General features: G+C 36.2%; 1 protein-coding gene across 5 annotated transcripts in view; it reads right to left on the reverse strand.

The window, feature by feature from the left end:
* Positions 1-13,099, reverse strand: part of PIK3CB (phosphatidylinositol-4,5-bisphosphate 3-kinase catalytic subunit beta) — a 192,147-nt gene that overhangs the window by 91,103 nt on the left and 87,945 nt on the right. For all 5 annotated transcript variants that reach the window (XM_078146783.1, XM_020986126.2, XM_078146782.1 and 2 more), the window contains one exon: positions 2,886-3,072. In XM_078146783.1, coding sequence (XP_078002909.1) covers positions 2,886-3,056 — 171 coding nt within the window. In that variant the 5' untranslated portion in view covers positions 3,057-3,072. The remainder of the gene's footprint in view (positions 1-2,885; positions 3,073-13,099) is intronic.

A 13,099-nucleotide genomic window follows, 5' to 3' on the forward strand; every position in this document is an offset into this window, starting at 1 on the left:
CTGTAACTTGAAATTCATTTTCCCCTAACAACAGCAGCAGCATGATTAGATGGAGATAAAAAACATGATTAGTATTACATATGATAAGCTTTTGGATAGATTAAAAAAATGGAATTTGAAATGAAATATTTTTGTTACATGTATTAGAATTTGCAAAGGGCATAATAAGCTGAAAAAAAACAAAGTATGACTAGTTATGCATTAATATTCAAAATAAGCTATTTCATCACCCTTAAGAATAAATGTGGGAACAGCTAGGTGGTGCAGTGGATAGAGCACCAGCCCTGAAGTCAGAAGGATATGGGTTCAAATACAGCCTCAGATACTTGACAAACAATTTTTTTTAAATTGCTTTGTCCCTCCTCCCATTACCTTGAGCAAATTTAAAAAGGGGAAAAAAGAAAAATACAGTCCTCGAGTCATATAGTCTAGATAGTCTCATATTACCCATGTCCAAAAAATGTGTTATTTTTTCTGAATTTGAAGTTTATTACCTATTAGGACGGCCTTGTTTTATCTTCATGCTTTTAGATCCATGGTTTATAATTGTGCTGATAAGAATGCTAAAGTCTTTCCAAGTCACTTTTCTCTATAGAGTTATCATTGTATAAATTCTTCTGCTTATTTCACTTTTATCAGCTCACAGGGTTCTTCTCAGTTTCCTCTGTAAGTGTTCATTTCATCATTTCTTCTGGCATACAAACATTCCATTACATTCAGAAATCACAATTTGCTTAGCTATTCCTTCATGACAGGATGCCTCTGCCTTTAGTTAACAGTTCATCTACTTTTAAAAGACTTCGTATTAAATGGTGATCTATGTGTTGTTTTCTCCTCTCCCCTCATTAGAATGTGAATTCTTTGAGGGTAGGGATAATGTTTTGGCCTTCCTTTGAGTTTGATGAGAAGAGCACTGAATAAATAAATTAATTTAGAAAGTACTGTCATTTTTATTGTATTGGCTTGATCTACTCATGAATACTTAACATTTCTCCAATCATTTAGGTCTTTGACTGATCACAGTGCTTTAAACAAGTTATAAGTGAGATCATTCAAAAATGGTTATGCTACCATGTGTGAGATGGCCATTGTTCTAAAAATAAAAACTTATTTGCCATTTTTTATCTTTACTATTCAACTTCAGTATAGTCAAAGTTATTTTGTATTATTTTCTACCTGTTTCATTTGTATTAGCTTTGTCACTAAATTTCTCAGGGGTTGGGACAATATAAAACAGTGAGATATAGTAAACAGACATTGGTACTGGAGCCTGAAAACCTATTAATATCCTGGCTTTGCTAATTACCACTCTTTTTTTTCCTTTTAGGCAATTGGGGTTAAGTGACTTGCCCAGGGTCACACAGCTAGGAAGTGTCAAGTGTTTGGTCTGAGGCCGGATTTGAACTCAGGTCCTCCTGACTTCAGGGCCAGTGCTCTATCCACTGCGCCACCTAGCTGCCTGTTAATTACCACTTCAACAACATAGGTAAATCTCTCAAACTGCATGGTCTTGTGCCCTCATTTGAAAAATGAGACGGTTGTTCCAGATGATCCCAAATGTGACCTCCAGTTCCAAACCCTACAAATCTCTTATTTCCTAATAGTATCGACTATAAAACTGAGCAGACAGCATATTATATACTAGGTGTTCCACAACAATTTTATTGGAATGAGTATTAGTCTGACATTTATTTATGAGTGCTTAAAAAATATGTTAAAGTTTTCTCCTTCTCACTCATGTTAACACATTATTTATAGTGTTCAATTTCAGATATTCTTATTTTATTCAATTTTACTTTTATTTACCTTTATTCTCTTTTTTAATCAATTTTAATATATTAGATAGAAAATAATGATTACACATGTGATTTCCTTGGCAAAAAGAACTCCCAAATGAGGAAACTCCTTCTACCAATGGAAGTCAGGACCTTCTCTGCAATTTCCAGGCTCAAAGGGTTGACCAGAGCACTGATTAAATGATTTCTTTAGGTTCACAGAGTCAATATGTGTCACGTCTTGGTCTTAAGGTTAGCTATCTCCCATCCCACAGCATCTCTCTTTAATAAAGCATGTTATCACTTGAAATCTCAACATTACAAAAAAAAAATCAATCAGGTTCTGATACTCAACACTTTCTCAACTCAGCCCCAGCCTTGTCTCCTCTCTGAGTAGAGAGCTAAAGGAGGAAGTGCTCTGTCTTCCTAAAACCTTCCTTTATAATGAGCTCACAACCTTCCTGTTTACTCCACAGAACAACATACTCTAGTTTCCCCTCTCCCATGCTTTTTAGCTTTCTTTTCCGAGTTATTTTCCCCCTGTAAATTGTAAGCTCCTTGAGAGCAAGGACTGTCTCTTTCTCTTATTTGTATCCCCAGAACTTAGCACTGTGCCTGGCACACAGAGGCATTAATATATGTTTATTGAATTCAACTGAATTAAACAAGTGAATGCAGCAGAAAAGTCCTAAAATTAGTGGCTGGTTTTAGAATTTAAGGACACACCTAATATGTGAATTTGTTTTGCTTGACTATTCATAATTGTTATAAGGACTTTGTTGGGGTTTGGGGGTATTTTTTTCTCCAATTTGAAGAGGAACAGGGATTCAATAGAATAGCCAAAGAAATTAAGTAAACGATAAGAGGGTCAAACTGAGACAATTTCTTTTTTAATGCAGAAGGAAGGCCAAAAAGAAGCACAAACAAGCAGAACAGTTGAGAATGCTACAGGTGGAATATATTATATACTTTAAAACTAAAAGCAAGCTATATATAATAAAGATCTACAGTTTCATGTACAATCCTTTCTGTTCTACCATGAATATGAAATACTTTTTTGGGGGTTTGTTAAGGTCAGAATAATTTTTTTAACACCATATGTTAACATACCTGTTTAATATTAGAAATAGTGGCCTCCCGAGGTACTTCCAATTGGATATAGATCCCAGTGGGCAATAAAAAATCCACAGGAATGGAGCCATCTGATGCTATCTGAGAATCCACGCCCCAAAAGTCAAGGATGTCTGCCATAGCAGGAGGCATTATAAAACTGAAGCACATTCATAACCAAGGGGCCCTAGAAAAAATAAGTAAAATTTAGCAAAACTGACTATTACCCAAATACTCAATTAAAATTTGACAAAATATTCAGACAGTCAACGTTAAATAGTTGGAGGTGTTGTGGGAAGACAGACACATTAGTGCATTATGGGAGGAACTATTAATCAGTGAAAGCATTTTGGAAAACAACTTGAAATTACACACATAAAGTGACTAAAAATAATCATAGCCTCTGATCTATACATTCTATTTATAGGCTTATCCCTCAAGGAAGTCACGGATAGGAGGAAAGTCCCATAACAGTACCTTTTTGTGCTAGCGATGCACTGGGAAAAAAGTAGCTACCCACCAACTGGGGAATGGCTAAACAAACTGTGGTACATGAATAAAACAGTACATTACTATGTAAGAAACAATGAATACGTTAACTGCAGAAAAGTTTTCTACCTTAACTGATACAAGATGAAGTAGAGTCAAGAAAATAATATACACAAGAGCTACAACAATATAAAATGGAAAGAAGCCCCACCACTCACACAAAAATCAATACTGAATATAATGACAAAGAATAAGCAAGGCTTGAATGATTACATTTGAGAAGATATCCCTTTTGCACCCTCCTGCAGGGGTAGGAGGTCCAACAAAGGTGGCCCACTACACACATTTTCAGACTTTTCCTGACATTATTGATCAGTTATGCTGATATGTTACCTTTTTATTTTTTTGTCTTTAAAAATATTACATTATGTGGAATACTCTCTAGATGGGAGGTAAAAAAGAAAGAACACTAGGGAAAATTATGATGACATTTAAAAAGACATCAATAAGAGCCTATTAAAGAGGTGGAGCCAAGATGGCACAATAAAGGCAGGGATTTGCCTATGCTGTTCCCCAAACCCCTCCAAATATCTTTAAAAATGACTCTAAACAAATTCTAGAGTAGCAGAATCCACAAAAAGATGGGGTGAAACAAATTTCTAGCCCAAGACAACTTGAAATTTCAGCAGGAAAGGTCTATTGCACCAGGATGAGAGAGGAGTGCAGTCTAGCATAGGACCTGCCAGCACAGACCAGGCCTCAGAGCAACTGAATCACTGGCAGCAATGGAGGTTTCCACTCCTCTCAGCCCACAGATGCCAAAGACTACTGAGAAGGTCAGCAGCAAAGGTCTGTCGCACCTGGGTGAGAGTGTAGCACAGTCCAAAGCAGGCCCTGCCAGCATAGCCTCAGCCACAGCAAACCAGGAGCAGGCCTTAGGAGTGCCTGAATCAGCTGCTTCCAGAGCTCTCAGACCACAGATTATAAGGGGGTTGAACAACTGGTCAGAAGGAGATTATAGGGGCCTTTTTGCTAGCACTGAGGCAGGATCGTTGTTTTGCCCATACTCGGATCCCAGTCACAGTCCTGGGTGGCAGTCCCAGGGCAAACAGGAGCACAAACATAGCAGAGCTTGCTTCCATAGTGGAAAGGGGTATCCTCCTCATAGTTCCAGGGAAGAAAAAAGTTGTTGTGGTGGTCACTCACAGATCAGAGCACAGGCCAGATGAGCAGTATATACTCCTCCTTAGATCATAATGCCATGGAAGAACTGAAAACTTAGGGGTCTCTGGAAGTAGCTCCAAAAATAGCTGCATAAAACTCCTGAAGCTTGGGACAGCGCACCCTCCATCTTGGAAGCAGAGCCCTACTTTAACAAGTTAAAAGTCAAGTAACAGGCTGGGAAAAACGAGCAAACAACAGAAAAAAACTAACCATAGAAAATTAGAACCTTTTAAATAAAAGACAGAAATAACTTCTTGGTTATTTAGTGTTACTATAGTTTGTACTCAATGGTCATCTTACAAGTCAGCAGATAAAGGCTCTAAGGGTCTAAGAATTCATATCCTCTGGAGGAAAAGAGGTAAAATCCTAAGTAGAGGTTACGAGAACTACCTTTCTCTGTCTTCTGCTATATAGAACCTTCCCCATTCTCACCCCACTTCAAAGACAAAAGGACAATACATTAAGAGTCTATTCTAGCCCCTGATAATTGTCTGCTGCCATCTCATAGGTGTAAGACCCACCCCCCAACATATGAAGTATTGAAAAAAAAAATCCCTGAGTCAATGTTAGTCTATTTACTATATCTGTAGTATACCTTAAAGTCTAGAAATTGGCTCAGGAAAATTAAATTATAAATTCAGGCTGGGAACAAACTTAATGGCACATTTGATGTTTGTTGAATCATGAAGATACTTAGGATCTAATGCTCATCTGTGCACAGAAAAAAAATCTCTGGGCTCTAAATCCAGCCAAATCACAACAGCAGGTAGCTCTATCTCTGTGAATAATCCCAGTAAATTAAAAGGTCAGCCATGGAGCAAGAATGATTCTATTTCCTGTTTTCTCTCTATCCAGGGGTACACAGAAGTTTGCTCTTACCAAAGCAATTATTAATTTTGCAATTTCCAATTACTAATTTTCAGTGTAAGTATCTACATCTTGAAAATAGGTAAGTTCGGGGGCAGCTAGGTAGTGCAGTGGATAGAGCATGGGCCCTGAAATCAGGAGGACCTGAGTTCAAATCCGGCCTCAGACCAAACACTTGGTCTGTGTGACCAAGGGCAAGTCACTTAACCCCAACTGCCTAAAAACAAAAACAAAACAGAAAAGAAAAGAAAATAGGTAAGCTCTATAAATCAGGCTAGATTTATTATTTTGTTGATTTCTAGACTTAAGAATGTGATGGAGAAAATGTTAATGCAGATTAAGGTCAAAAGTGGGTCCTACACATACTTTTTTTGGAGCTGGTGGTTAAACATTTACCAGCACAGCACTGCCTCCATCAATTCATCAAAGATCCCCAAACATGGATCCAAGAATGGAGTTAATCTGCTTTCTCACCAATTACAGCTTTAAAACTCCTAGGAATGAAGGAAACCCGATAAAACATCATTCGTACACATCAGAGATGGGGCATATTCTATATAAAAAGCCAGAATTTCATTTTTGTTGGTGGTTTCTAGATGTTCCATCCTGTTTAAAGCTGAAATGGCACCATTAGTAGGCTCCCAGACAGAGTAAAGACCACCCCCCATAAGTATGGATGCAAAAACTAGAAGAATTACCCATCTCCAGCCCTTCTGAGGCCTTGGTCAGCTGTAAAGAATAACCTTACAAATCTCATTTGGACATATAAAGTTTTTATGTGGGCTCTTTCCTACCTTGGAACCAAAAAGCCTCATTTAGAAAGGAATTTGCCATTTGATATAGAAAATAAAATAAGCTGGAGAATTTGGTCAATATTCCTTTTCATTTCAAGAAAATCCTACAAACCCAGCAAATAAAATTAATTTACAAAGCTAACCAAAGAAGGTGAGGAAGGAATGACATTTAGTATTATAATAAATTTTACAAATAGATATCTCATGCCTGCATTAGGTTAATAAGTTATATCTACAATTTGTTTCAATTAAAATTTATAACCTAAATATATAAAAAATGAGGGGCAAAAACAAACCAAGAAGTTACCTAGTTAAGGAATGTGATTTTCAGATATTCTCCCTTACCATACCCAAGAGAAGAGTTGGGGGGGGGGGAAGAACCAGAAATCAAACTTTAATAGAGAACGACATTTTGCACATAGGAGGGGACCAAAAATATATAAGCTCGCAAAATATTAGTAAGTGTCTACTATGTGCAAGGCTTTTTTTGTTGTATACATTGTAAAAATCCAGATTCTTAAAAGCAGATATCAGAATAATTTTTAATCAAACAAAAATTAAATGTACAAGCAATTCTTTCACAATTAAATAGCATGAATGAATGATAAACCAGCTAATTCATACAATAAAAACTGAAAATTGAACATTGAAGGTAATTAGCTAAAGCTCTTTTTGTTGTGGCAAAGAACTGGAAACTGAGGGGATACCCATCAACTGAAGAAGGGCTAAACAAATTATGGTGCTGAATTAAGTGATGAAGGTGATGGTTTCAGAAAAACCTGGGAAGACCTGTATGAACTGATGCAAAGTGAAGTGAGCAGAACCAGAGAACACTCTACACAGAAATAGCAACATTGTAAAGATAATTAACTCTGAAAGATTTAGTAACTCTGGCAACACAATGACCCATCACAATTCCAAAGGACTCATGATGAAACATGCTACCCCCTTCAGATAGAGAACTGATGGACTCAAGAGTGCAGAATGAAGCATATCTTTCTCCCTTTCTTTTTCTTGCTTTTTTTTTTGGAGGGGGGGTGGAAAAGAGTAACATGGCTAATGAGGAAATTTTTTTGCTTAACTACCCATAGTTGTAATAGGTTTTGGGTTTTTTTGCCTTCTCAATAATGAGGGAAGGGTGCAAAATGGAGAAAAATTCGAACTGGAAACAAAAAAAAGAATTAAAAGTATCTCTGCTTTAAAAAGTACTCCCCGCCATGAAAAGTAACTAGTTAATACCTCAGTCTAGGGAGAACTTACAGCATGAATGTGGCAGCGAAGTGGTACAGTAGATAGAATGCCAAGCCTGAAGTCAGGAAGACTCATCCTCTTGAATTCAAATCTGGCCTTATAAACTAGCTGTATGACCCTAAGCAAGTCAGTTGACCCTGTTTGCTTCAGTTCCTCATCTGTAGAATGAGCTGGAGAAGGAAATGGCAAACCACTCCAAGATCTCCACCAAGAAAATTCCAAATGGGGTCACCAAGAGTCTGACATGCCTGAAATGACTGAACAATAACAATGACCATGAATGGGGTGTGGTCGGCCAAAAGTATAACTACCAAAAGTAGGAAAACCCATCTGATCATTGATAATAAATGAGTCTTATTAGGGAAGTAAAATGACATTAACCTCCTATACATACACCTAAATCCTCCAGTATGAATTACTGGCAACAAATTCACAATGAAATGTAATTAACTTTCTTATTCCTCATCCTTTCTAGGTAATTACTATTGAAAAGGAGTCACGCTAAATTTCTGACCTTACATAAGGAACACAAATTAGCTTAAAAAAACAACAACAACAACAAAAACTCCAGCATAAACACTGAGGACAGGTGTTAGAATTTCCATATAGAATTATTAACTGCAATAAACTACTGAGGACAACTACATAATCTTAGTACAATCACATGTTATAAAAACTGGAAGAGGTCTTTGAGATCATTAATCCACTGCTTCCTTTTACAAATGAAGAAACTATTTTTCAGAGACCACAGGACCACAGGAAAAATGGTAGAGTCATTTGGGAATGCTGTTAAAGACAGGCATCAAAGATTAAAATGCCAAGAATGGCTTGAGAAAACTATTAAGGATGTTGGAAGATTACATTAGCATCTAGCTTGTACATACAATAGAAAATTTAAACACCATGGCATTCAGCTAAAGGCAACAAAAAAGAAACATGAAGAATCAAATCCAAAAAAAAACCAAAAGTATATCAGAAATTTTTGATATTCTTCATCAACAACCAAAAGGAAAGCCAAAAGGTTAAAAGGATACAAGTAGTCAAAGTAGTACACCCCCCCAAAAAAATCAACAATTAAAAACTATCTTATTAGCAGACTGTGAAGCAATGACATTAGAGGACAGAGAGAACCCCTGAAGAGGATGTGGAAAACTTCTAGTCATCTATATGACTAAAAGAAGTCTAACACAACAAAACTGTAAGTTGGATCAAACATGAAACAGAAATCTTATGTACTGTTAATGTAACAAATAACAGAAATGTTACAAGGGAGGTGACTGAAAATCTAGTTTCTCTACAAAACTGGAAAGCACAGGGGACAGATAAGCTCCATGTTGTTGTTCCAAATGCTTCATGAATGTATGTGAACTACTAGAAAAAATGTTACCAGTGCTTTCAGATGCAAACCTAATCCCACACTTCTTGACAGGAGGTATCATTTATTAGCAACAACAACAACCAAAGTCAGAATACCAGACCTATCCAAATATAGACCAATTAATTGTGTTTATTTGCTTTACAAGGCATACACAGCTTGCACAAAACTTACAAGACAGCAATATTTTGAGTGAGGAGATGCCAAAAAGTCTGGGGTGATAAGAGATATTAGGGAGAGGTAAAAAGTAACTCATTATCAACTGAATAATTAGTGTACAAAACACCAAAAGGGGCTACAGCATTTATGCTGCCTTTACTAATTATCATAAAGCATATTACCCAGACTGACAATCGTGTTTTATATTCATATAATACAAATATATCAAACAGACTCAAGCATATTGAGAATGGCCAAATATTAGAAACTGTTTTCATTTTCATTTTAAAATACTCAACCAAAACAACTGAGAATTGATACAAAATGTACCTTCTTCCAGGAAAATATCTGAAGACTAAAATAGATATACTTCAAATCCATTATAATGATTAAAACAGAACTTCAGTGTGGCTTTCAATTCAAGAGGGACTAATATAAAATATATTATTTAATGTTCATAGATGATATCAATTTAAATGGCTATAACGAGAAACATATTAAAGAACTAGGTCATCTTGTGAAAACTTTCTCCAACAATATCAACATATCACTTGAACTGAGTAACTGCTTGTGGAGTAGCAAGGAAGAACAGAGACTGAAGACTTTGAGAATGAATGCAGAAGTCAAACTGAATCAATTAATAAAAGTGACAATTTACAAATGCGTGATCTTGTCCAAGGAAGAAACATATAGCATAAGGCTATCAAAGAGAAAGGTTGTTAAAGGGGCAACTGGCATCCTAAAGTCAAAACTTACTGGAAAGAACACATTTAGAGCAACTGACACCTGTGCAATACCAGTCATAATATATATTTCTGGCACAGTAAGACAGACAACAGATTGAGGCGTTCAAACGAAATCCTGAACAATATCAGCAAAACAAAGAGCTCATCACCCAAAGTCAGCAATAGAAAAAGAAACGTTTACTCATACACAGGAAGATGACTGCTAGATGTTCTCAGGGAACACAACAAACAATCAAATTTACAAAAAAACACTGTTGGGACAAAGAGACTTCATTCACAAAGAAAAGTAAAGACTGACAACGGGTCTAAACCACTGGATAGCTTTAAGTAATTTAGGACTTGATGGAACCAATAAAATGGGTAAGATCAAGAGGGGAATCAAAAGGTGTCCCATGGGTGCCATTTACATAAATTCAATTAACTTACAAGATACTTCTTTGGCAAAAAAGAAACATCAAACAAATGACTGAGTCACATAGATTTGTTTTTGTTTTGTTTTGTTTTAACAGAAACAAGTTTATGATAGAAATTTAGGAAAGAGTCATTAGCTCTAGAAATTACAGAAGGGTTACTTATCCTTAAGAAGCCCAGATTGTGAAAAATGAAAATTACCTAAGGAAAGACTAGAAACTGTGTCACATATCAATGAAGTATGAAAAAATTTAGCACCTACTGAATTTGCAGCAAAACATAACCTGGTTGCTACAAAAAGTCAGAATATCTTTCACAAACAACTTATACCACTACATAACTATATCCAGGACTGTAGTGATACATATAGTAATATAGTTATAAACATAATATTTATACTATATATTACCTACAGTAATATACTTGTGTATATAATTTATAGTTTTTTCTATATAGATGGATAACGAATTCTATACAACTGGATAACAAAGATCTCAAAATAGTCTTGAGAATTCAATCAGAAAACTGCAACCTGACTCTTACTATAGACAGTACTACTATCCTAAGTTACCCAGATACAGGCAACTAGGTAATGCAGTAGATAGAGCACTGGCCCTGGAGTCAGGAGGACCTGAGTTCAAATCTGACCTCAGACACTTACTTAACAACAATTTAGATAAAACATTCATCCATAAAAATTTAAGAATAAAGATTTTTAATAGTTGACACTATGGAAATATTTGATTTTCAAACTATCTGGAACAAAGTTTTCAACAAATTTTTGTTGTTTAGTTGCATTAGCTGTACTCTTTGTGAGGTTGTTTTGGGTTTTCTTTGCAAAGATACTACAGTGATTTGCCATTTCCTTTTCCAACTCATTTTACAGATGAGGAAATTGAGGCAAACAGGTTTAAGTTATTTTCCCAGGGTCACACAGCTACTAAGTGTCTGAGGCCAAGACGATGAGTCTCCTTGACTGCAGGCCCAGCACTCTAACCATTGGGCCACCTAGCTGCCCTTTAAACAAATACCTAGGGAATAAAAAATAAAAACCACATGGGAGGAGCACAAAGTATGTAATATGCCTGTCATCTAGTTTACCATTGGAACTATGCCAGAATCTTTCAATGAACAAGAGATGAATGTATATATCAATATTTTTATACAATCGTGAAAAGTAGTTATTCTATCAACAATCCACAAAAATGTTAAATATAAAATAATACCAGGACAGTAACTTGTCTCTGAACCACTGCTACCTAAGCTATGTTGAAAAAATTCTGAATAAAATGAATGATATTAATGACTTTTTTACTGTGATGACAAGTTTATAAAATGTTTTGCATACATTATCTCAATTTGAGCTCACAAAACAACAGTATATGGTTAGGAACTATAACTATTATTGTTCCCTTTTTATAGATGACCAAACTAAGGCTCAGTAACTTGCCTGTAATAAATGTCAGAGGTAAAACTGGACACCAGGTCTAACTCCAACCAAGTACTCTAGACACTATGACACGAGTCTAAATCAGATTAATTAGGTCTAAATTAGATACCAATAATGTCTAAACTTCCAAATTTGATGATCTTTTTTCAATGCACATTCTTGTGGACCTATTGCTGCATCAAATTGTTCTCCTCTCACTCCTCAACCCTTTGCAATCTGGCTTCCAAATTCATTTATTTGTTTGCAAATCTCATCTTTTGTGAAAGTCCAAATCTTTCATGAACTCTGATGCTGAATTTGACATTGTTGACCACCATCTCTCCTCCTGAATACCCTCTTATGGACTCACATGACTTTCACCTTCTACCTGACTGCTCCTTCTCAGCCTCTTTTGCTCGCTTATCATTCACATTATACTAATTGTACGTATTCCCCAAAGCCTTGCCCTGAGCTCCCTTCTTTTCTCCCTCTGTAGTCTCTCTGTGACCTCATTAGCTTTCATGGGGTGAAGGATTACATATACATGCATACATACACCCATACATGCATGCACATACATATATGTAAATGGACAATGAACAGAAAAGGGGGGCTGTACATGAAATTACGTATCTTTTTATATTAGGTACAGATCACTTTTCTCTTAAAGAGTATAACAAATTAACCTGTAGTTTTTCAAAGCTGTCTGCTTTGCCTGCACTTCTTTCTGGTCTTCCTTCTGTTCTCTTATATGTGTTTTTTTTTTTAAAGTGGTCTAGGCTTTTCATTTTCCTGTAGGAAACCTCCACTGCAACAAGATGAACTGGGATCCTAAAATATATTATGGTAAACTTCTCTCAGAGGACAAACCTTTAAGTCAACAGGGCATGCAAAGGGCAAACTCATTCCAATGGGCGAAGGGGAGTTTTCTGGTGAACTAATGGTGAGGGAGTAAAACTTTAATTATTTCTGGAAAAAGAAACAGCCTAAACTGAATGTCCTCCACTACTCTACCTACCCCACAATACTCTTAATAAACAATAAAATAATTTTGAAATACAAGAATTCTAGTAGACACCACTAAAGTTCCAAGGGCCAGAATCTAGGCTAAATAAGGCTAGATACATCAAGGGCTTTCTTGGGTGGAAAATACTATAGCCTAACTTGTGGATATAATATCAGTTCTCTTGAACATTATCAGAGTTTTTCATGAAATATAACTATAAGAGTTTAGTCACAGTCTGATTTGCTCATCTGGAAAGTCATGACTGTAGGATACACAGGAAGACTTTCACTTTCTACTGTGCAGGCCTCATCTCCAGCCTTGGATGAAAAGAGGAATGAGACCTTCCTCTGATCACTGGCCTTCTAGCTACTGCTCCCCGTGTCCCAATGAAAGGCAATTTCTGTCTGTGCCAGCAAAGGCAACTGTCACCTCCTACAGCCAGTCTGATCTCCCAATTATGATA

The sequence above is a fragment of the Phascolarctos cinereus genome, unplaced genomic scaffold (genome assembly GCF_003287225.1).
Source record: "Phascolarctos cinereus isolate Bilbo 61053 unplaced genomic scaffold, phaCin_HiC Scaffold_726;HRSCAF=1367, whole genome shotgun sequence".
Lineage (NCBI taxonomy): Eukaryota > Metazoa > Chordata > Mammalia > Diprotodontia > Phascolarctidae > Phascolarctos > Phascolarctos cinereus.